Below are 26,240 nucleotides of genomic sequence, written 5' to 3'. Positions count from 1 at the left end.
TATTTTTATTCTCCATAACATACTTTTAGAAAAGGGAAACTTGAAAAGAATGTTGAAGCTCTAATGACATTAATATCCCGCAGAGCATAATGCTCTTGCATCCTTTCTTTGATGAGTTCCCAGTATGCTGTATATCACCAGATTTTAGAATTATAGGGTCCAGGCCAAATTTCTTCAAATTTGCCTCACATTCTGATAGCCATGCATTTTTATAGATAGAACTTCTTTGTTCATCTATAGTGAGAGTTATTGTATAACATGGGTCTTGAGCATTCACAGATTTTGGTATCCATGAAGAGTCCTGGAACCAAACCCCGGTGGATAGCAAGGGTACACTGTACACTGTACTTCAGTGTTAAAAGGCAAAGGGGATAGAAAATTCCCACAGTTACCTCATACTGGTTACAGTGGGGATTCTCCCATGCTAACTGAGAAGGAAAAGTGGTGTGAAGAACTCTCAGCAGGTGTTTGTGGGAGGAACCTGTCTCAGAATGGAGACTGAGAGCACTATGCCCACTCTCTTTCTTGGGTGTGGAAGGGAGAGGAGGGAAACCAGGTTCCTGTCTGTATGGGGAACAGAGAGAAGGAATAAACCTAACTTTTCATGCTGAAGGTTTGTAGGCACTAACTAAATTTGGAGATCAATATGCAAAGTTCAGTCGTCTTTGTCCTTCATCTTTCATATTTTATCCAAATACAGGTGTTTTGGGTTGTTTTTTTTACCAAAGCTTGGAGGCTGTAACAAACTGGATTAGGTATTTTAAAAGCTATAACTTTTGACTTCAAGTCATTTTATGGTAGTAGTGGACAGTAGTGCAAAAACAATTTTTGTACTGGCTACATTTTTTCCTAACCAGGTAAGGGGGGGGATCCTATATTTCATTAGGATTAGATTGTGAATCTCGGTCCTGAAATTGAAGATGCTATGAACTTTTGCAAGCTATTTGATTTTTAGGGATGCCATAACCCGGCTGCGCCCGTGCTTGTAATGGTTTTTGCGGTTTGGCACGGTCACGGTCCGGTTCACTCTAAATCCTGGGTTTGGGCCCGGCCGGCAGCCATCACACCTAAAGGGAACACTCGTCCCCTTGAGGCTGGCTGGCCAATGGCAGAGCAGCTGGGGCGGAGCTGTTTCCAGCCCCACTCATTGGCCAGCCTCAAGGAGGAGGTGGACCCTTGCAGGAGGAGGAGGAGGAGGAGGAGGAGGAGTGAGACTCTGGGCCAGCCAGGGGAAGGGAAAAGCACCCTTTCTTAGTGCATGGCGAGAAGGAGGAGGAGGAGGAGGTGGGTGCCCATTTTCAAAGGTTTTCAAAGGTTTTTTCCCCCCAAAGTGCACTTTCTGTGTACAGTAGAGTCTTGGTGAAGAAGCATGGGACGTCAGATTGGGGACAAAAGTCCCTCGCCTTGCCTCCTCCCTCCCTCCTTCCCTCCATCCCTCCCTAGTTCCCTACTTACCTTCCCTGCTTGGGTCAGGCTTCTCCCTTTGGCCTGAGGAAAATGAAGCCACCAAGGAGAGGCCTGGGGCTGTCCTCCGCAGCCGTTGAGTCCTCGCCTTCCCTGCTCCTTTCCCTTCTCTTCAAAGGGCTCCAAAAAGAGCCCTTTGGAGGAAAGGGGAGGTCTGGGAAAAGCAGGACCGGGCTAGTGCCCAGGTCTCTCCTCTCCTTTCCTGCCTCCCTTCCCTTCCCTTCAAAGAGCTCCAAAGAGGAAAGGGGAGGTCTGGGAAGAGGAGAGTGGCCTTGGAGGACAGGCCTGGGCCGAGCACACAAGCCCCTCTGAAGAGCCTGTGTCCTCGGTCTAGGCTTGTCCTCCGCTGCTCAGGCTTCTCCTTTCTGGGGATTTCCTCTCCCCCGAAGGGGTTGGGGGGAAGGAAAGTGAAGCTGGGAGGGAGAGGCTTGGATCTGCTAAAAAAAAAAGTGTCCTACATTTGAAAATGTTGTCCTACATTTGTCCCGGTTTGGAGGTCCTGACTTATGGCAACCCTATTACAGTTGCAGCAGAAGTTGTGGACTTTTAAGGCATTATACCTATTGACATGGGATTCTCGTTTGTTGATTACATTCTGTAGTTTTATATACCAGCTATAAGGACTAAGTGTGTGACATTCTAACAATTTGAACTTGTAGTGTGAAATATTGCTACACATATTTCTTCCCCTTCCCTCCCTTTAAACATTTTAAGCCATCCAGCCTTTAAAGCAGAAAACAGCAGCTGTTCTGGCAGAGGCCACAGAGCTAGTTACAAGATTAGAAAATGAACGTAAAGAGGCTGAAGAAGCTTTGGAGTTGGAGAGACGCCGCAAGAAAAAACTATACCAGCATGCTGATTACCTGTCACTTTGGAGGCTACAACAGCTTCCTATAGCTGTTCAAAGAGGTGTGAAAATGAACTATATAAAGAGAAAGAGAGTTAATTGAAATTTTCATAAGCTATATTAGATCTTCCAAAAACTATTAATATATCTTTTAGAAGTACTTTTCCTTTGGAAGCCTGTTGTTACTTTCAAGAGGTAGCAAGAACATTTTTTTGATTGTTAACAATGATATGATTTCTCTACCTGGCCATTTCAGATCTGTTATGATCTGATAGCCTCAGAGGAGGGGAGAATTATGCCGGATTTTACCTTTATCAAATAATAAACAGAGAAAGAATGAACTCTAACCCAATATTCCATTCCTAGAAACCAAGATTCAGGCATTGCATCCATATTTTTAAATGCTGTATTCATTTAATTATGAATGATAGTGTGTCCATGCATTTATTTCCTTATAAATTTAAGGAACAATGGAAATTAAATAGCTCATCTCTATAGCTACCAACCTTTGACATGGGTCCAAAACAGACTTCAGCTATAATCCGGTTTGAAACCACTTTAACTGTCCTAGTCCAGTGCTAGGGAATCCTGGCAATTATAGTTTATTGTGCCACCAGACCCTCTGACAGAGGCGGCTAAATGTCTCACAAAACTACAGTTCCCAGAAATCCCTAGCAATGAGCCTGGGCAGTTAAACCAGTCTCAAACTGGATTATTTCTGCAGTATGTTTTGGACTATGGTCACCATGCCTCACAGATAATGTGTACATATTCTCTTCATGAGAAAGGAATTGAGTACATTTCCCAATGAATTTACAGGCCTTGGAGGGTGTGTCTTTCTTGCACTTTAAACATCTTATATGTTTTTCAGGCATTTTGCATAAACCTAGGCTGTGAGGACTGAGCATGGTTTGGTTGTTGTTGTTTTGGAGACTATATATATGGTACCAAGGATAAGAGGCCACTGTCAGAACTAAATTTGGAGAAACAGAATGGTTCCCAATAGGTAAAGGGTCAAGCACTGCTATATCCTGTCACCCTCTTTTTTCAACTTATATGCTGAAAACATCATAAGAAAAGCAGAGTTAGATTCAGAAGAAATAGGAGTGAAGTTAGAAGGAAGGAACATCAACAACATAAGGTATGTGGATGATATCATAATATAGGCAGAAGACTTCAGAAAATTGGAACGGTTACTAAGGGAGATCAAAGATGAAAGGGTAAAGGCAGGATTAATGTTGATCATAAAGAAAACTAAAATACTGACCGCAGAAGAAATACAAAAATTAAATCTATATAGTACAATGGAGACATAAATAATTAGAGAATTTTCATACACTTGCTATTTGATGTTCTTTTTGTTGCCTGTTTTATTGAACCATTTCCTGTATTGCTATGTATTTTATATATATTATCCTATTATTTCTTAGATTGTACACCATAGGCAGGTTTACTCTTTTATATTTATTCTTTTTATGTACAGCGCTGTGCAAATCTACAGCGCTATATAAATAATAATAATAATAATAATAATAATAATAATACCTAGGATCAAACATTGATCTGAGTGGTGACTGCAGTCAAAAAATAAGAAGAAGACTAGGAATGGGTAAAACAGCTGTGAAGGAATTAGAAAAGATCCTAAACAGTAAAGATATATAAATGAGTACTAAAGCTAGAATAGTCCAGTCCATTGTATTTTCCATTGTCATATATGGATGTGAGAGCTGGACAGCAAAGGAAGCAGACAGAAAGAAGACCAACACATTTGAGATGTGGTGCTGGAGAAGAGTGTTTAGGATACCGTGGACAGCCAAAAAGACAAACAGATACGTCCTTGAACAGATCAATATAGAAGTCTCCTTGGAAGCCAAAATGATCAAATTGAGGCTGTCATAGGCATGGATCACTAGATAAAACAATAATGCTAGGAAAGGTAGAAGGCAGAAGAAAGAGGGGAAGACCACATATAAGATGGATGGACTCAAGGGGGGGGGGACAGGCATGGGTTTGCAGGGCCTGAACAGAACAGAGGAAGACAGGGAGTCTTGGACGTGTCTCATTCAGAGGGTTGCCATGAGTCAGAGTCCAACTGAGGGCAGCTAACAACAACAACAACAACAACATATTGTCTGTACTGTAATGTATAATCTGGCCAACAGCATAAAGAGCCTGCATGTGTTTTGAAGATTATGCATAATTCCTGGAAACTATAATAACCCTATGCTAAAACAAGCATATTCCCCAAGGCCTGTTGGAAACTATGCATCTATGCATGTTTTTCAGAGAGTGTATTAGGCAGGCTTGCAATATATACATTTCATAATGTTGCTGGAAGTTATGCATATTGCCTGGAAAACTGACAAAACCCTGTTAGGATTCTGCATGTTCTTCAAGACCTGTTGTAGAATAAGGCTTGAAACAATTTTAGCCCCAACCAGAGTGGATGCATTACATTAATGGGATTTACTTATTTGTTGATTTACCATTCAACAGTTAATCCTGGTTGGGGCTAATTGAAAGTATTCAGTCTTGTGTGTATTTACTGTGAAATGATTTTGGTGGCACCTTTATCCCTCACTTTTGCTTACATGTGATTGTTATTTGTTAATGTATCTTGCAATACATTTGGTTGTTTGGGTCTTTTCCTGGGAGGAGTTAGAGGGCCAGTGTAGTGTACTGGTTTGCACATTGAACTATAACTCTGGAGACCAGGGTTCAATTCCCTGTTTGGTCATGGAAACCCACTGACTAGCCTTGGGCAAGTCACACACTTTCACACTGCAGAAAATCCTATGCTAGATTCACCTTAGGGTCATCATTTGTCAAGAATGACTTGAAGGCACACAGCAACTGGGATGAGTTAAAGCTTAGCTCTCCAGCCTTTGAACAATCTGAGAAACTCTTCTGTAAGGGTATCCACAGTGGATGTAGCAAGGGTGACATTGTACATCCCTAGTGATACTTTGTGTCAGTGAAAAGAGTTTGTCACATGGCATAAGAAACATTGGCATATAGTTCATTAGTTAAATTTAAAAAAATAACACTGGGTGATAATTTTACTGGACCATTAAAATATCATTAAAAAGACAAACATCTGAGTCCTTCAATGCTCCAAATAATCAGACTAAACATTACAAATCTTAGAAAAGGCATGAAAGAGAAAAGTTCAAAAATCATCCTGGCTAAATATTATAGCTATGGGAATCCTATTTAAACCCAAAATGGAGACCATAGTCTTCAAGAATCAGTTTGAGGTGTGGTTTTGTTGCCTTAACCTAATTTCACAGAACATTTAGTCTTGTAATTTGGAGGAGGTTGCTGCCAAATAGAATATGATAAGCTACTGTGCAACATGGATACCCCATCTCTTCAGAGGTGGATATGTACATGGGCTGGTATATCAATATTTAAAATTATTTAAAAGTGCATTTTCATAGGAAACTGTATATGCCTCTGACAGTGTATTAGCTTACATTTTAAGATCAGTCTTTAAATGCAATAATCATAGTTTGTTATATAGCATAAGATACATGTATACATACATACATATATATTGATACAGAATGGGAGAAGTATTCTCAAGATGTTACAGAATTACAGTGGCATATTGAAGAAAAAAATCTGCAACTACAGGATGCAGTAAACCAACTGACAAAAATTGATAGCGCTAATGCAAAGATTCTGGAGCATATAGACTTCATGAAGAAATACAGCCCTCTGCTGGGAGAAAAGCTGAGTTTTGAATCTGATTCTATAGTAGAAGTTAAAAAGAAATACACAGAGGTAACCAGATTAAATATTTTCAACATTTCCCCCATTGTTTTGGTAGATGCCTGTTTTAAATGTCAATGTACAACAACTGTACCATACTTCTCAATATAAATAAATGTGACAGTACAGCACACTGTACATAATATTTATTTCTGAGAAAGAAATGAAAAGTGCTATTACCTATTAAATCCAAATGCAGATTTATTATTAAAATAGTATATGGGTTTGCTATAACATAGTATAAGTATATTCTTAGATAGGTACATAGATGTGCAAAATAAATGTTCAATCAATAAAGTGGATGTAAATTTAATGAATTATTTCTTTCATTCAAATCAGAGATAACTTTATACTATAAAATTTATTAATAACAATAAATTAAATTCAAGATAGGGAAATGTTTGTATTAAAGCACTTGCAAAGCAAAAAGTACGGAAAAGAAATTTGCTGTTTTTTCTATCAAGCATCCTGCAACTGGCCTGCAAGTTAAGGTTTTACCATCATCCACAGTATTAGGCTATATTAGAATTAGTTTGTAGAAAATGAGGTGCTTGTTTGAATTTTAGAAACCAAATTCATGTATTTTGGAAGATTCATGGTAGTAAACATTCTGTAGTTTATAGTTATAGTAGCCCTAATCTTAGGCAAAACCCAACTATGTTCACTTGTTGCTGTTATGAGAATAGGTTAGCTCAGTGCAAAATATGATCAGGCTGCAGTCTGTACACAGATACCAGGAGTAGGTGCCATGGAAACAGATGGGATTTACTTACAAGTAAATCTGCATGGGATCAGGCCACAGAATACATGCTTATTGACCTGCCAAGTGAACGAAGAACAAGAAGGCTATGCCACTGCTTTTCATAGGTAAAAAATCTTGACCAAAAAAGAGAGAAAACTTTATGTCAAAAAATACCTCCACCGCTCCCCCCCCAAACAAACATCTGTTGACACAATTTTTTCATTATGATTGCTCATTGAAATTATTATTGCCTATTGGCAGGACTTGGCAGACCAGACAGCCCTGCATGCCTCTTATCTTCCTGCACCATTGCTGCTACTGAGAAGACCCTTGTTGCCATGTCTGACATAGAAATATGGTGCCTGGCGACACTGTTGCATCTAGGCATCGCCTTTCCAAGTCAGATGCTGCAATGGAGGTTTCCCAGTAGCATCGACGGTGGAAGAAAGTAAGGTGTGCACAGTAGTAGCAGGTCCATGGAGTGCCACTGGGCAAGCATGTAAACACCCTCACATCCCCAAACCAGCTCAGGGACCAACCCGGGGTTAGGACCCAAGAGGGAATAGCACATTCTTGACATATACTATCCTGACCTGTCTGCTCAGCCCTATTGACACTATGGCCCCAGAATTAGGTCTAGAGGGCTCTTTTTAAAACTAGGAGTAAAATGATTGAGCATGAGTGCATTTTGAGTTGCCTCCCAATCATTTTAAAGAAAAATGGATTGTCGGGGGCATTGAGAGCCTTAAAAGCAGCCGGGGGGCATGCTTTGCTCAACCTCAGCCTAAATCCAAGAGTTTCAGCTTGAGCAGGCCTATTAAATTAAAGGATTTTGCTTGTATTGTTTTAACCAAGTTCTGATTGGTTCAGTGGGTCTAATCTAAACAACTGAACTGAAGTCAAAGTAATCAAAAACTTTCTTTTGAACAACAGTGCTTGCAGGATATAAATATTTTAAAGTAGGTTTAACAGCATGCCCACACACCAGTCTTTAGTACAATTTTCACAAGTTTTCATTAATTCTGTGTGCTTAAGCAAGGTTTGATACAATAGAGATCAATAGGTATAAAAGCTAATTTTTTTTATAATATTGAAACCTTGTTTATTAGTCTTGCTTAAACAAGTGCTTCGACTATGGAGAGGAGATGTTATACTTGAATACGCAAAAAAGAGGGGATTTTAAATAAGACTCATTTGTGGCTTTGATTAAATGGCATAAACCAAGAGTTCCCAACCTGTGCTCTGAGAAACCTTAGGACTCTGTCTGCACTTCCTAGGTGCTCTGCTGCTGCTCCAGGAAAATGAAAGAAATAAAAATTGAGTGAAATTCAAGAATAATAATATATATAATATATATGTTAAAATGGAGAAATTATGATTTATCAATAACAGGAAGAATAGCTACCATAAAAATGATGGTATTGCCAAAGCTTATGTATTTGTTTTTAAACCTTCCTATAATTGTGAAGGAGAAGGTTTTTAAGGATTGGGAAAAGACTCTTTTAAATTTCGTATGGAGAGGGAAAAGATCCAGAATCCACAAGAAGGTTCTAGTAAGATCTAAAACCTTAGGAGGCTGTGCATTGCCAGACCTTAAACTATATTATAGAGCTTGCTGTATGATGTGGATCCAAGATTGGATCAAGCTAGAAAAAAGGAATTTATTACATCTTGAAGCATGTAATCTGAGATTCGGTTGGCATGCTTATGCTTGGTATAACAAAGATAAAATAAATAAAGACTTCCATAACCACTCCATCAGGAAAGCTCTACATCAAACATGGATAAAGATCAAAGAGAAATTTTATCTAAAGATACCCAACTGGGTTTCTCCGCAGGAGGCTTTTTTGGGAAGATGGGAAGGAAATCTAAACTGGATAAGATACAAGGATTTAATTAAAACAGAACATGATAATAGCATGAAGCTTATCTCAAGAGAGGACTTAAAAGAAGCTGGAAAAAGTATCAGTTGGTTTGGGTATTTTCAGATTAGACAGAGATTTATGGAAGACTTACAAAAAGATGATTTTGAAAAGGAACAAAATGAGTTAGATAAAATTGTAGAAACACGAGACAAAGGCAAAATTGGTAAATTATACAATTTGTTCTTAAATAGAGAAACAGAACATGAGGTTATATCCACTCATATGATAGCATGGGCTACAGAAATAGGTCATGAAATACCTTTTGAGTATTGGGAAAATGTCTGGGAGAAAACTATTAAATTTACAGAGTCACAGGAACTTAAAGAGAATGTTCTGAAAGTTACAAATAGGTGGTACTACACGCCAGCAAGGTTGGCTAAAATATATAGGTTGAAAAATGATAAATGCTGGAAATGCCAAAATGAGAAAGGGACATATTTTCACATGTGGTGGGCTTGCCCAATAGTTAAAGGATATTGGTTAAAAATCCACAAAAAGATTAAGAATATGCTGAATATGGACTTCCCCTTTGCTCCGGAACTGTACCTGTTAAATATGACTTCAATGCTAAACCCTGTAAACGAGAGTAAATATTGGAGGATATTCATAAACTTGGCTACATGTGCCAGAATCATATTAGCCAAGAATTGGAAGTCATCTCATGTGCCCACTGTTGACGAATGGTATTTAAAGATTTTAGAAATTAAAAACTTGGACTGTGCTGCGGTATTATACAAAGAAAATCCTACAGAAAAAAAGGACAGAGAGAGGGAATGGGACCCCATGCAGAGATATATACAAAACAAATGGAATATGGATCTATGAGGAACAGTATACAAAGTAAGTAAAGGTAAAGAAAGGGAGGGAGATTATTTAAGATATAGGTTAGCTAAAAGGTTTATCATTAAGCAAAAGATTCATTTATTTAAGATAAAATACTGACTAAGCTTCAAAAAAAAGAGATGGATCTTTAACAGAAAGAAGGAAGAAATGAAGATCTTAGAAAAAACGATAGGAAAGTTTCACAGAAGCTTCGATGAATGTATAAGGATGTGAATTTGGTGTAACAACTGGAAAATTGTTTTTTTTTTCTCGTTTGGTTTTCTGTATGTTTATGAAAATAATAATAAAAAATAAATATATATAAAAAAAGAATAATAATATATTCTTATATATACTCCTAAACATCATTAACTTGTAAGACATAGGGTAGGCCTGTTAAAGGCTTGACCATAGAAATAAGGGCTCCATGAGTCAAAAAGGTTGGGAACCCTTGGCATATACAGTAATAAATTTGTTAGTAATCAAGAAACAAAATAATTCTGTTATTTTGATTGCAATGGAGCAGCACAGCTACCTACATGAAATTCTTTCATTTAGGGTATGGTTATAGTCTTTACCTATAGCCAAAAGGGCAAGTCTAGCTGCTTACTAGGAAAAGCAAAAAAACGTGGCTGCTACATAAATGATCAGTATGATTGGATAAACTTTCTACATAATCTCTGCAGTCCTGTACATATTTACCTTTAAGTCTCATAAAATTAATCGAGTTTACTTTTGAATAAACAAATGCAGTTTTGGAATGTGTTACTCACACCCTTTTTAAAATGTGACAGAAAAATGCAAAAGAGTTAATATATAAAAGGCATACCACTTTATCTTTAGAAGGCCAGTACTGATATGTGAGAGGAATCATTTGGATATTTTGAATTCTACATTTTTGAAGCAATTTCTTTTCTTTTTAAAGACAAAAACTGTATATGATATTGTTCATGAAAAACTTGTGAGTGTGAAAGCTATAAATGAGGAACTTACAGTAGAATGTGAACAGAAAAGAAAATCTATGTCTGAACAAATACTGTCAGCTGAGGACATGGTGGATCATCTTATGTGAGTACCTTTTACACTTGTATAGTGTTGTTCTTCAAATGGTCTTTGTCAATATATACTTATAAAAAGTGAAAATGTATGGAAACAGATTTGATCTCTTTGAAAACAATATTGTTTTATTATATCTATGTACTTAGGTAAATGTAACTTGATAAACAACTATCCCATACCTCATTGGATTTAGGATCCTGATCAAAATCTTGACCAGGAACAAGAATGTAAAAGGGTAGGATTTAAAGGTAAAGGAGAGACATTTTGAATTCTTAGAGCTGGTATGGATCAGAAGGTGGAAAAGTTTAATGATTTTGATAGAGGAAGCGAAACAGATGAAAAAAATACCATGGGCAATCAGCTAAATTTTGCATTTTCCTCTTGAGACATTCAGTTTAATGTGAAGTCGAAGGCTTTCATGGCCGGCATCCATAGTTTTTTGTGGGTTTTTCGGGCTATATAGATCATGGCCACATAGCCTGCAAAACCCACAAAAAACTATTCAGTTTAATATTTGTTTAAGGCACTCCTAAGTTGTCCCAACTCCTGCTTCTTTTACACATGCTTGGAGTTATTTGGTTGTATTGTTGAATGTTGTAGCACCAAACAGAATAGTGGCTCCTAATATTGTATAACAAAACTGGTGAATGCTTTAAAAAACACTTTTGAGATTTACTTTTTATTTTCAGCAAAGATAAAGCAGAATAGAAATTGCAAGAAGAAATAACTTGATGATAAAGTACGTTTGTGCTATACAAACAGTTCCTGTTGTTGTTAACTGCTCTTAAGTAGACTTCAATTTATGGAGACCTTATGAATGTGAGCCCTCTAATTCACCCTATCATCAACATTTCAAATGAGTTGATTTTCTTCCTATCAGCTTTCTTCACTTTCCAGTTTTCACACTCCTACATGGAATTTGAAAATACAGACATTTCTAACCTTAATATTTAATTATATATCTTTATAGTTGAAAATGTTGTGTAGTTCCTTCATAGCTGCCCCTCCAAGTCCTAGTTCTTCTTCTGATTTCTTGACTGCTGTCCCCATTTTGATTAATGTCTTCAAGGTTATGTAAATCATCTATGGTCATTATTTTTGTTTTCTTATTGTTCAACTGTACTGCACAACTGTAAGTCATGTAACATGGTTATTTATGGAAAGAAGAAATTATCACTCAAATGTTTTCTATCAAGCTGGAATTATACATTAACATTTGAATCATAATTTCCATGAACAAAATTCTGTCTATGGAATGGAGCTTTCTTGCTGTAGTCCTCCATGCCTCTGATAGCCTCCTCTTATGGGTTTATGGGCCCTTCAAAACAGTAAGTAATGTGAAAAAAAAGTTCTAACAGGATAAGAGGATCAGCCAGTATCAAGAATTTTCCTTTAAACAAGCACAAAGATAAGTTCCTTTCAGACTGCTAGCAAATATGCCCTGGAAACATTTCTATATGTTGCTTTTTGGATAATTTTTTGGACTATAAGATGCTAGCAGTATAGGTTGATAGTGAGCAAAACTATTATTGTTGATAGGAGACCATTGTTATTCTCTTTCACTGGTTCATTAGCTTCCACCATATTATTTATGATGGATTTGCCAAGAATGCATAGGTTGCTGGTAAAAGTGTTTTTCATGAAGCTGGTTGCTATTTAACATAAGGGTACTATTAACCAGAAGGAGACTGATAGGTAACTAATAATAATCTTAATTCAAGGATGTGTAGACTGCATGTGATAAGGTTGAAACAGAAGCCTTGGCTGTTTGCAGAAGTGCCTGCTGACATGTAATCTAGAAGTAGAACTGCTCTGCTCTCTAAGATCTTCTGGCAGAAGAGCCAAAAGAAGGGTGGAGGTAGAATGATGGAGGGGACATTTTGAATCCACACTTCCTCCAGGACAGAGGCGCAAACGCAACACTACCACAAATTTAAGCCAGGATAGTCCTAAGCAATTTCCAACGTCCCTATGTTAAGAGGGGTTTGAATCCATCACAGCTGCAGCTGGTTTATGTTTGCTCAGCTGGCTATTATCTTCACCAATTAGGACTGTGCTCTAAAATGACAAACCTAAATAATGTTCAATACAGCTTACATTTGAGTAAAGATACTTAGCACCATGCTTATTAAATGTTGTAATTTATTACCCACTTTCAATGCCACTAACAATGGAATGAGGAACATATGTACCTAAGTAGAATCAGATGATTCTGCCAGGCCTGATAGTATTGTGTTAATAAATTCTTGGTTAATTTGAAATAGTTTTGGACAGGTGGATAATAGGACTCTTGCTTCTTCTTAGGAGGCAGATAAAAGATGCTGAAAAGTTTTATGCTGATTTGTGTGCCAAGATAAATGAAAAGAAGGAGGAGATATTGCAACATAAAAAACGCCTCGAAGAACTAATCAAGCAAGAAGCAGACGCAAAAGCTGACTTACTTTCTTGGCAAGATAAAGTGAGTTTTGAGGCAAATAAATCCTCTAAAACTGAATACTACAGGGAATTATTAACATATTGTATTTTGCATGTGAGGTATCCTTCAGTCATGCTATAAATGTAGGTAGTATATGCTCAAAAGGCCTCGGTGCAGCTTCTGGACTCCTAGGACTCATGCATCATTTAAACAGCATACCTTCAAAGTGACCCGAAGTAGCTTTCTTTTGGTCAGTCTGTACAGGCTCATTGTGACTTTGAGAAATATACTACAAACTCAATGTTTTCTGTATGCCTAGTGTAGCAGTGTACACTAGCAGCCTCTAACTAAGGCTTTGAGAGGAGATTTTCAAAATGATAACAAATGTAGATGTATTACATTGGAAAAATAATGTGATGCAGATTGTTGCCTACTTATAATTAAGGGCATAGTTATTTCTTTAATGAGCTATGAACTAGTTTAATGGAATTCATTGGGATTTACTTTTGAATAAACATAGACAGATATGATGGACTGACTGATTATTATGATAGGAATGAGTGGACATTTATCCTTTCAGCTTCATAATTTAACAAATATAACAAATGCAATACAAATACAATGACCATATACTGATTTAGATAGACAGGTCAGGATTCAATAGTTTTCTTGTGCTGATGGAAAAGACACATTGGGAAATCATGGAGGAGACAGATTTCCCCATCTTAGGCAGCAACTGCACTTCCTCAGAATTTTTATTTATTTATTATTTATTATGGTATTTATACCCCCCTCTTCAGCCCTAAAGGGTATCAGAATGTGCACTGGACAGCTAAGAGTTCCAGAGCAGAGCTCTGAGCAGCACAGAAACCTGGGGAAGCTTATTTTCTCTCACGGATCTCTGAAGAAGTGTGAAAATGACACATTTAAGCTTATTGCATGGCTCTCTGTGGCATGGGAACAGAAGGGAAGGGTACAGAATGGAGGGAGAACGTGTATTACCACATGGGAGAACGCCGCCGATGCGACTGGAAGTCCCCAATCCATTCCCCATCCATCCCACAGCAGCCGATTTTCAAAAACATTTCAGAATCGTGCTCCCCGTTCTGTACCTTTCATTCCATTCCAGAGCCACAGAGAGCCGTGCGGTAAGTTTATAGGAGTTGCAGAGTGAAAGAACAAGACAAAACTCTCTTCCCCCTTCCCCAGGAGTGAACGTCTACCATACAAGAGTCTGTTTTTTAAATGGAAAGAAGAGGAATTCAGGATATAAGCTAAACATTTTACTTGTTGTTATGTCCTGCTGATCACATCCTGGACACTCTTCTTCAGGTATCATCAGTAAAAGAAAAACAGCATTCATTTGCAAGGGAGAAGCCTTGTCTTTTGTGATATACTTATTTAGAAATACCATGTCAAAAAAATATACAATCTGGCACCAGTCTTGGATTCTGTTAGGTTCCAAATCCAAATGTTGTGGGGGTTTTTTGCCCAGGCATTTTCAGTTCAGATCTGGAAGATATTGTTTTTCTAATTCAATTGACAGTTGTTTGTTGTTTGTTGAAGTTGATTTACTTGTTGAAAAAGGGGACTGTGTCTTAATAGCATTATGTTCGTTGTATTGCATTTGTTATATTTAAAATGTTGTTTATCTTGACTGTGGAGCCATCTGTATATGAAGTGTGGTTTATAGATAAATAAATCCTTATTATTTATCAGAATCTATCATTCTCACCACAACACATCATGATTCTTTAATAATTCTTCTTTTCATCATTATCTATTAGATACTATATTTTACTCATGAAACTGAAAATTGATTTTTGAAATCTTTTTTTTTAAGACTGGTAACTTCATCTGTTTCTTTTGTATTGGTAAATTTACAAATTCCATGTTTGTTGTGGTATGTCATTTAATTTGAATGAATTTTGTATTTTAATTATCTAGGTCAGGCGGTTGAATTTGAAAATAGATGAGCAGGAAAATGAGAACAAAATTTTATTGGATGGATATTTGGAAGAGATGCAAAATATGCAGAGCTCAGTAAGTTTTAAAATAATTGAAGATGATAAAAAGCAAAACAAAAAAGCAAATAAAACTATATTTGTATTTCATATGTAACAGTATTTTTCTTAATATTTTTATATGCCATAGAAAACCACTCAAGACTCTGATATAAAAAACTTGAAAGATAAGCTCATGAGATATTTACAGGAAATAACACGTTTGCAAGATGAAAGCAAACGTCTTCATGATGAAAATGGTACCTTTCTTCAAAAATTCAGAGACAGGTAAATATAACTATGTTAATTATTGATAAGCATATATTCTGTTTAAATCAATTAAGATGGACTACTTTGTGTGTGTGTTGTGGGGTGCACTTTTTATTTTCACTGAAGCCATGAGGATGGACATCTCAGTACTTTGTTTCTTTGGAAATGTCCCACTGCCTCAGTGAGGTTTAATTCTAATCTTGAATGAGCTTTAACCTAAATGATAGAGGTAAACTGATTAGGAAATTAGTCTAGTAAAGTATATTAGGGGACATTTATCTTAGCTTAGAACAAATATTTTTACACCAGCTCCTGCAAGGCTGTGAATACTAAAAGGAGATAACTTTGCTATTCATGAGGGATCCGATCCAGATCTCCCTACAGATAGTAAAAAATGTGGGACCTTAAGTCCCATTCTTTTCAATGGGTACATGGTCTTGCTTGCGCTGCTGCATGCATGCACCCATTGAGAAAGCCATGACAAGCCTGCACTTGGCACAGGCACACTGTATAATTATTGAAGTTCGTAACAGCAACACTGCATATGAGAAAGGATACAGGCAAACTGTGGGGCACGACCTCCAAGGGGCTGCAAGAGTTGTTCAGGGGGGGGGGGGTGAGATTTGGAGGCCCTGATCCTACTGCCTCCCAACCCTTTTCTGTCTTGGAGGGGAAGAGAAAGAAAAGGAGAGCACTAGGAGCCTCTGCCTGAGGCAGGGGGAGAGGGAGGAGGATAGTGATTTCCTTATACAATGTTGCAATATGAATATACATGAATGTGTGAACAAGAATGTACACACTAAACAAACAAAATATTTTTATTCATATACTATGTCAGGGGGCAGCATGCACATGTAGATGTAAAGGGGGTTACAAAGGCAAAAAGTTTGAGAACCACTACTCTAAGGATTTTTTGAATGTTAGCAGTGTTGCAAGAAAGTCAGCTTACTGTGTATATTTGTGTATAAGTGAAAGAATTGACACCAAAAATTGGCACAAAAACATAGGTCAACTTATAGATGAGTGAATACAGTAAAATACAGTAATTGGCAAAAGCTCTAGAATCTAATAGGCTTTGGCAAGTGGAATGCTTGCTTCAGAATTTGTACCTAAATTATCCAGCAGTCCAGATTACAGTATATTGATACTCCCATAGGCTTGTAACATCCCTAGAATGATAGACATCCCCATTCACTTACTATATTGAGGATATAAATTTATTGTTTAAGATTTTATTCCTCTTTTTTATGCTTTCTGCAGTAATTCCTCATTCAAAATACAACAATTTCACATGATCATATGATCATACTCTTAAATCTTGACATAACAGTTGGTGGGAAAATGCAAATGCTTATGTATACCAAGGGATGTAATTATAAAATATGGCTGCTGTGACTTCTATCATTCATTTTGATTTTTTTTCTGAAAAAATGTGAAAAATATGAAGTTGAAATACAATTTACTTCATATGTGCTTTATTTGTTTAAACACACACACACAGGCCTCTAAAGCTAATAGGAAGTTGTATTTGTGTGCTCTCTTATCTTTATTGTTGTATTGAAACATGCTATCTCTAACTGAAATGGCGATTACATCAGCAAAAACGTAGAATTGTGGAGTCTGCAAGAGCAGTCTTTTAATTTTATTATGTTTCACACTTGATCTTAGCCAAAAGGTTATTATGTTTTAACAGTTCAAAGCGGAAAGTAGGATATCAAACAGAAATTCAAGTTCTACGGAAAAATATTCGGAGACTGGAAGACCATTTAAAACGAGTAAATACCGATCTTTATACAACTGATTTGAATTATGATGACGCCAAAGACAAACTGGAGGAGTTGTCACAAAACATTGCTAAAGAAAAAATGCGTTTCAAGGTAGTTTAAAATCATTCCATTATTATGATATGTTATTATTTTAAAGCTATTAATATGTTGCTGTATACATCTGTAAATTTGTCTTTCATAATGCTGCCCTGTTATATTAGATATTAAAAGCCTGACAAAGTTTACAGTTTCCTATACCTGAAATTGGCTACACACACACTTTGGAAAGAAACAATGAACCAGGGCTGCCAACTTTTCTGCTGGTTACTGTAGCTATGACTTGGCTTTATGTGTGCAGTCTATGGTAGATAATAATACAGGTATTTGTCTCCATACTCTAGTCTAGAAAGATCCAACTTCTGATTTGTACAGCTGCTGTTAAAAGCACTAGAGTGGCCAAATCCTTTTTTTCTGGTCACCGGTCAACCTTACACTGGATTGTTGCCCTACAACAAAATGTAAACTTGTCAAGGATGAATATGTGTCCTAATTCAGCAAAAGGCACATGTAACTCTATTTCCCCCTCCAGTTCCAGTGTAACTGCATTTTTTAAAGTCTTCATCTATGACTTTGAGAATAGAGTGTATGTGAACTTTGATGAAAAAGGATATATGAACGCCAGAATAATACAGTAGTTTATTGTGAGGCATTTCCAGAAACTACAGTCAAGTTAGGACAATGAGAGCCTTTATTCAGTGACCAATTCCTCCAGCCAAATGTGCTTTCTTACAGAAAGGGAAAATATGTGAATCTTTTCCATTGGGAAAAAGAAAGACAAATGTACGTTTTATATGGAAAAATGATAAGTAACTAGATGCACACAAGAAATATATAAAATTGAGGAGAAAGTAATTGAGCAAGTATCCTCTCATAGAGCCTACAGTCATGCACTAAATCTGATTGGTAGTGATTTAGAACAGATAAAAGGAAATACTAGTCCAAACTGTGTTTACATAAACTGTGGAATTTGATAGAATAAGAAGTTGTGATGGCCACCAACTTGGAGGCTTTCACACTCATATTCTGCATGTGGATTTCACATACTCATCTGGCTGACCACTGTGTGAGCAGAAGGCTGGACTATGCAAGCCTTTGTTCTGATGCAGCATGTCACATTTTACTGTGTTCTTGTGGAAGAAGTTATAGGAACTTAAACCCTTAAACCTCACTGTGACCACTGGGTTATACATGGTTCTTATCCTCTTAATTTATAATATAGCCTGAGGCTTTTCTTTCCTCAGAACTATCTTTTTAACCCTTTTACTGGCCCCCATTCCTTTCCTAGTCCACTCCCTTAACAAGTGACTCAGAGATGGGCTCCCAGTATTTTTAATTCAAATGTTTTAATATTTTTGGTAGTGAGCTTTTGATGTTGTTACTTATAAATTACTTCAAGTCAGTCCTTTGTAAACAATGGCCTGGTACAGACTGCCGGAAAGTGGTGGTCTGGGGCCAATTTTAGGGCTCAGGAATGCAGAGCATCTGCACATTCCCAAGCCCTATTGCACACCGCTGGCGCCATCATGGCGTGGCCCCATCCACATGGGGGCTGCCATCATGACGCAGGTGTGGCACAGCATGAAAACGAGTGTGCCAATGACACAACAATGGTGCCCAGTATGTGGATTAAAAAGAACCTGCTTTCAGCGGGTTCTTTTTAGTCCTGATGGAGGATGCACTGTTTGTTTGGTGTGGCCTCCTTGCAGCGTAAAAACGAGTGGCTATAGGCTGCCCTTTCGAGGCGGTCTGTCAAGCCCCAATAAGAAACATAAGCTTTATTTACAGACAGGACTTAAATTAGTATCTTTCGACAGTTGGTTCTCAAATCTTGTTGTTACAATATGTACCTCACATCACTTGTTACAAACTGTCTTTGTTCAAGTTCCCGCACTGACTTGGTTTCCACCTGAAACTGTGTTTTATTTCTCTAAACACAAGTTCTAATAAAGCCCCATCATCAGGACTATAAATCCTGTGAAAATCTGTCTCAATTCACAAATACCATTCCTGTAGAACAAGGTGGTTATGAGCCCCACTGAACTAGCTTTTTAATTCTCACAGAACACAACACACTCAACTAATTTCACTGGGCATCTTTTGTCCTTTTAAATCTTCCTTCCTTACACTGGCGTCTGAATCCTATCAAGGCGTTGTACTGAAATCTTCTCTGTTTTACAGTGCATGACACACTCACTAATTTCACTGGACTTCTTTTGTCCTTTTACATCTTCCTTCCTTACATGGGAGTCTGAATCCCTTTAAGGCTTTGTACTGGAACTTCTTCTCTGTTTAACAGTACATGACACATTCTCTAACTCTTTTCAACAGCTCCTCCTCTTTTATAGTCACTCCTCAAGCAGCCCTCACCTTTGCAGTCAGCCTAACTCTGATTGGCTGTGGGGGAAATTCCACTCTGCCAGTGACTCTCCACACTGTCTTATTCGGACAACTGTATAAACAAGAGCCAATATCTAATTGGCATTCTTTCACTGGCAGAAGGTATCTGTCATCAGAAGAGGAAAGGAGAATTTTGAAGGTGATTCTTCTCCTCTACCAACTCCTTCTGTCAACTCTAAACAGTTTTGCAGGAGATTTTCAAGACACATTGCTGAAAATAGACCTCCTGCTCATTGTGTTGATACCTTCTTCTAATAGACACTATTAAATAATGTCCAACTAGAGGACACTAGTTGGATGCAGTTCTTACCCTCTTCTCAAATGGCTATTGCCACTCTGTGAATCTCTTATGTTTTATGATGAAAGTCTCTCTTTTTCTGTGTGTTTACAGGGTTCCTGTGAGATTGTGTCTCACAGGAATCTGAGTGGGGTGTGTGTGTTGCTGTGCTCTTGACACTGGTCAGCATACCTTTTTTAACTGTTAAAAGTATACTCCACGGTCTGGCTGAAAATAGTGACAGTTTCATGAACCTAAGAGAAGGGAGAAATCATCTGGTTCTTCTTTGAAAACTTTTGTTGGAGCTAGGACTAAACCCATCTTGATCTACTGAAGCCTTGAGATGGATTGTGACATCCTCCCTAGGGCTGTTTAAGAAGGGGTCACAGCCTAAGGACACTCCAGGCTGTGCTCTGCCCTATCTCTCTCCTATTTGTCCCCTGTAAAAAAACACTCAGGCATGAATTAATAATTCTTGAAATAGTACATAGGCCTTATGCTTCTTCAATGTATTAGGCAGATTGATATCAACGCATTTACTGCCTAAGCAACACATGATTATTTTGTGGTATTGTGCAGTGTATGTGGCCTACTCTACTGAACAGATTTTTGGATCTGTATCATGAATAAATGTGTACAATTCTGTTAAGTCCACTATATACTGTATATATAGACACTAGGGTATACCAGAACACTATGAAACACTATGAAACTCTTGTATATATTAATATTTAAGTTACACAAATAAAACTCAAATTTCTTCTGCATTTTTACTTCATACCTGTATTATTCCATTGTTACGTTTTTCAAATGTTTATTTTTAGCTTTGCAGCTTTGTACTGTTTGATTTGCAGAGTACCTCTAACCACTGCCATCTGTTTTTAATTTGTGTATATAGATTATGTAATTTTTGTTTTTATTTAATTTATAGAACTTGGAAGATAATATTAAACAAAAAATTAAAGATGAAGTAAGTGCATGGAAGCTGACCCAGGTAATATAGAATAATAGAGTTCATTTAACTTTAAAAAATATTTTGCACATTCAAAATCTTTCTTGTCACATGACTTTGGAATTGCATTGAAAGATCTCTACCTGCCCTTTAGTGCCACACCTTGAACAACCAGCAGTGTACAGACAGCATTAAAATAATAAGGGTACAATACTTTCTTGCAGTTGTAACAGACTGTGTGCAGAGAAAAAGTGTTTGGTGTGGTAGATGTGTGTGTGGTGATGGTGTGGGAGTTATACATAGGCCTCCTTTTGCCTGTCATATGTTTCAGCAATGTGTTTCGGCTTTTGTGCATGCACCAAAGTGGGGGAAGGGAAGAAATAGGGCATTATTAAGCCCTATGGGGAACCCTCTATGTATTGGCATAGTGCCCTCATGCCCTAATAGTTCCTAAGTTATAGGGAATTTCTGACATTCATTTTTCAGGTCATTAACCCAGCTCGGGGTTTTACAGGTCATTAACTGAGCTTCCAGCTAAGTTCATGAATGTTACTAGCCTCTGGAAAAAAAAGAAAAGAAAGTAGCTTGCCTTCTGGTGCATGTATGAGCTCAAAAACAACCTTTTAAAACATCCTTTATTTAGAAATCTTCTAGGATGCTGATTAAAAAGACATCTGTTCTCACATTGCAGAATTCATATTTTAGAAGAAAAAACAAACATTTTTTTTGGGGGGGGGATATTTTTTATATTAATAAACATGAAGATAGTCAAAAGAAATCATAGAAAGATTATAGTCATGGTTAGTTAAGATCTTCCAATTGTTGATTCCTTTTCACAGTTTTTAGATTATTATTATTATTATTATTATTATTATTATTATTATTATTATTATTAATCTTTATTTATAAAACGCTGTAAATTTACACAGCGCTGTACATACAATCTTTTTAATTGGACGGTTCCCTGCCCTCAGGCTTACAATCTAAAAAGACACAACACAAAAGGAGAAGGGAGTGGTGGAGGGGAAGGGCCTTTCTAGTAGGATAATACATATAAAATATATAGCAATACAGGAAATGATTAAATAAAACAGACAACAAAGAAACATCAAATAGCAAGTGACAGTTATGCAATGCCTGGGAAGGCTTCTCTGAACAGGATGGTCTTCAACTCCTTTTTGAAGCTGGTTAAAGAGGTGATGGCTCTTGCTCGTGGGGGAAGAAGGTTCCAGGAGTGAGGGGCGGCACGTGAAAAGATGGGGCAGAGGAAATCCTGGGCTGGGACAGCAGACCTTGACTACCAGAACAGAGGGCCCTAGTGGGAAGGTGAGGAATGATGAATATAGACACAATTCTCTCTCTAAAACTGAATCAGGATTTTATTCTCTATCTGCATTTAATTTAAGCTACACCTTGCTACAGCATGGGCCCAAAGTTATTTCACCCTTTGGGCTCAGTTCATGAACATTTGAAACAGTGTGTGTGTGTGCGCGCACGCGTGCAACTTCAAGCCACCTGTTGACTTATGGCAACCCCATGAATTTCATAGGTTTTTCTTAGGCAAGGCCACTTCCTTCCTCTGAAATATAGCCTATGGAACCTGGTATGGTCACTATTAACAGTTTGCCATTTCATTATCCGAGTAATCATTAACATTTTTGCACAGCCCTCCAGTAAAACACTATGCAAGTGCAGCTGTCCAGCTCTTTTTTCTTAAGGCTATTGCAATTTTTGAAGCAGATGCTAACAACAACTAAAGGTTCACCTCACACTTTCTTTTAAACTCTAAGAAGAAGAAAAGAACTTCCTCCAAATACACCCACACTAAGTAGGAATTCTCTGACAGAATTGTGTTAATTTACTGTCTCTTGCCCCGAACTGAAAGAATACAAGCAAACAAAATTCCTTGCAGAAATAAAGCAGGAGATTGCTGCCCTAAAATTACTGGCTTGAGAATTGTCTAAACTGGATGCATCCAGTTTAGTGTTACTGTGTAACTGGGGTGGGATGGGGATTGCCAATGGTAGCTAAGCAAGAAGCCTGCATTATCCTTGTTTTAATAAGTGCTTGTAAAATCAATATATATGCCTTTTGTTGTCCTTTATAAACTAATGGCAAATGTTTTCATGAAATTTTCCATGGTTTCTACAAACGTCTATTTAATTTAATATTGAACTACACAAATGCCGTTGTAATATTTAATAATTCTTTGTTTTAATTTGCATTCGTCCCCTGTTTTAATTTGCATTCCTTTTCCCTGTTCGCCAATTTCATTTGGAGTGTGTATTTGTCCTAACTTCTTTTAACAGCTTTGCCCATTCCAATTTCTGAAAGAATGTTGTTAAGAACTTCCTACTTGTTGACCCTTCCTTCTCTAGGAACTACAAAGTATCTAGAACTACAAATTCCACAGATTTTTCCATTCGTTTTTGAAATGTAGTTAACAATGTAGAATAATCTGAAGAAGTAGGTGTGAGCAGCTTTTCATAAAAATCTAGGGTAATATCAATTTACATACCTTGATTGGATCCTGTTATAATTCCTATAGTTCTTGAAGCAATTGCTTATTTTTTCCCATAAGGCAAGATAGCATTAACTTTTAAGAAATCCTTTCCCCTCCTACCACCACCATGAATTTTGTGTACTAAAAATAACAAGAGATGAACACCCATGTCAAATTAGATGTGCTGAAATTTGGAGCTTCGAAGTTTGCAGAGCCTACACAGTTCTCCTCCCAGTAGCTTTTGGTTATCCTTTTGGTTCTGTCATGGGCCCAGTTCTATTCAACATCTTTATCAATGGCTTGGATGAAAGAATTGGGGGCAGACTTATCAGATTTTCAGATGACACCAAATTGGGGGGAGTAGCTAATACCCAAGGACAGGATCAAAATTCAAAATGACCTTAATAGATTAGAAAGATGAGCCAAAGCTAACAAAATGAACTTCAACAGGGAGAAATGTAAGGTACTACACTTAGGGAGGAAAAATGAAATGCACAGATATAGGATGGGGGACACCTGGCTGAATGAGACTACATGTGAAAGAGATCTAGGAGTCCAAGTAGACCACAAATTAAACATGAGTCAACAGTGCGATGCGCAGTTAACAAGGCCAATGCAATTTTAGGCTGCATCAATAGAAGTATAGTGTCTAGGTCAAGGGAAATAATAGTGCCACTCTATTCTGCTCTGGTTAGCCCCCACCTGGAATACTGTGTCCATTTCTGGGCACCACATTTTAAAAAGGATGTTGAAAAACAGGAGCGTGTCCAAAGGAGGGTGACTAAAATGGTGAAAGGTGTGAAAACCATGCCCTATGAGGAACGACTTAGGGCACTGGAGATGTTTAGCTTGAAGAAGAGAAGGTTAAGAGGTGATATGATAGCCCTGTTTAAATACTTGAAGTGATGTCACATTAAGGAGGGAGCAAGCTTGTTTTCTGCTGCTCCAGAGATCAGGACCCAGAGCAATGGATGCAAGCTACAGGAAAAGAGATTCCACTTCAACATTAGGAGGAACTTCCTGACAGTAAGGGCTGTTCGACAGTGGAACACACTCCCTCGGAGTGTGGTGGTCTCCTTCTTTGGAGGTCTTTAAACAGAGGCTAGATGGCCATCTGTCAGGGATGCTTTGATTGAGATTTCCTGCATGGCAGGGGGTTGGACTGGATGGCCCTTCCGGTCTTTCCCCACTCTATGATTCTATCAGGCACCATTTCTTAAACCCACAAGGTATCTTAGAGCAATACGAAATTGGCACCAGCTTCAGAATGGAAAAGAAAAGTTGTAGCTGCCAACATTGACTTCCATAAAAGATGTTAACATTGGACTTTTCATCTGAAAAATCTACCAAAATCTTATTCCATTACCGATTAGCAGGGCAGTGAAACTGGAGCAGAAGGGATCTCAGCGCAACTACAAAAAACTCAGAACATGGAAAATGCCTATATAACTAACTGCATCTGCACAGAAGAAATAATCCAGATTGACATCACTTTAACTGCCATGGCTCAATGCTATGGAATTTTGGGAATTATAGTTTGTTGTAGAGCCCGAGCACTCTACCAGAGAAGGCTAAATGTCTCTAAAAACTACAAATCCCAGAAGTCCATAGCAATTAGCCATTGCAGTTAAAGCAGAATCAAACTGCATTTATTTCTTCAGTGTGAATGGAGCCAATGAGAGATTATCTAAGACCTAGGTAGATGCCTGTTTTAACCTACTGTGAGCATTCTAAAGGGCAAATGGACTGCAAGGACTTCAGGACTTATCAACCAGCACTGAATTTTCATTCTGAGGAAAAGGGGTGGGTCATGTAGCTGTTGCTCAGCTACAGACATTATTAGATGAAGTAAATTTTATCAATTTAGTTTAGTCAGATTTCAGTCAGTGTGCTGGAGCTGATACTTCCATTAGTTTGTTTGTTAGACTGTGTCTATTCATACAATGTGGAAGGAGCATGGTTTATCTGATATTTTTGGCTTTCTCCATGGCTTTTGGTTCTTTTGGATAAGCTTAGGATGATTGTAAGTATGAACAACCAAGCAGTCTTGTGCTCGCCTTGAAAATTAATTGAACCCTTAGATGTTTTCATTGAGATGCTCAATACCCCCTAAGGGAGAATTCAGTTCCCTCTCTTGCCTTCTACACCAATCCAGTCCCAAAGTGGAATGTGGTGGAAGAAATCATCCTTGAAGACAGGGAGGGAGAGCCAATAGTGGAGGCAGTTCCTTCAAAGGCTGGAAAAAGGCTGAGTCTCTCCTCCTTCTTTTAACACTTTGCAGCAGAAAGTATCTTTTCTGCCAGAAATTATGGTGGGCTGAACTGCAACACCCATTATCTCTGTTAAAAAAACCCACCCTGGTGATTTCTGCTATGGATCATGGGAATTTTCCTTTAAAATTTCTTTGCTCTGCTTTGCCCTTCACTAAGGGCTCATTCACACTACATAATAACCCAGTTTGGAAACCAGGTTATTTCTCTGTCATTCTGACTTGCACTGATGGTATTTGGTGCAGATTGCAGGGCAGGCGGGCACCGAAAAGCCCATTTAAACTAGTGCTTTTGGCACTGTATCTCTTAGCAGTTCTTTTTTAAAGAACTGCAATGATCCACATCTCCAATAGAGCGAATGTGCTATCAGATCGATTCAGATCGCCTGGCCACCATTCAGGAAATGGATGTGCCTCCTTTTTTTATCTGGAACAGTGGCAAATTGGAACTTCAAACTGGATTTAAATGCCACAGAGAGATTTGCTGCCTTAAAACGTTGTGGGAATGGTGAATTAATTTTGAATCAATTCACAGATATGAATCTCTCCATGCAAAAAACATAAGTGTGACTAACTCCTAAATTTTCTTGCAGCTTTCTGTTTGTATGTAGCTTCAGCAACTTATAATTTGAATTCTTCAGCAAGCACAATCCCTAAATAATAGTCTAGAAAAACAAAACATGAAGGGCTACAG

The 26,240-nt window shown here is 37.7% G+C and overlaps 2 protein-coding genes across 2 annotated transcripts in view; one reads left to right on the top strand and one right to left on the bottom strand.

Annotated features, from left to right (window-relative positions):
• The window catches only part of CCDC178 (coiled-coil domain containing 178), a 298,022-nt gene that overhangs the window by 8,696 nt on the left and 263,086 nt on the right, over positions 1-26,240 (top strand). Inside the window, exons 5-12 of the mRNA XM_042463191.1 lie at positions 2,179-2,373; positions 5,877-6,097; positions 10,500-10,642; positions 12,938-13,091; positions 14,997-15,092; positions 15,204-15,340; positions 17,016-17,199; positions 20,754-20,816. Of these exons, the coding sequence (XP_042319125.1) occupies positions 2,179-2,373; positions 5,877-6,097; positions 10,500-10,642; positions 12,938-13,091; positions 14,997-15,092; positions 15,204-15,340; positions 17,016-17,199; positions 20,754-20,816 (1,193 nt within the window). The remainder of the gene's footprint in view (positions 1-2,178; positions 2,374-5,876; positions 6,098-10,499; positions 10,643-12,937; positions 13,092-14,996; positions 15,093-15,203; positions 15,341-17,015; positions 17,200-20,753; positions 20,817-26,240) is intronic.
• Positions 1-26,240, bottom strand: part of SPIDR (scaffold protein involved in DNA repair) — a 1,328,422-nt gene that overhangs the window by 1,273,339 nt on the left and 28,843 nt on the right. The gene's annotated exons all lie outside the window — the stretch shown is intronic.

Source organism: Sceloporus undulatus, chromosome 4 (genome assembly GCF_019175285.1).
Source record: "Sceloporus undulatus isolate JIND9_A2432 ecotype Alabama chromosome 4, SceUnd_v1.1, whole genome shotgun sequence".
NCBI classification, from domain to species: domain Eukaryota; kingdom Metazoa; phylum Chordata; class Lepidosauria; order Squamata; family Phrynosomatidae; genus Sceloporus; species Sceloporus undulatus.
This window is presented reverse-complemented; position numbering and strand designations above follow the sequence as displayed.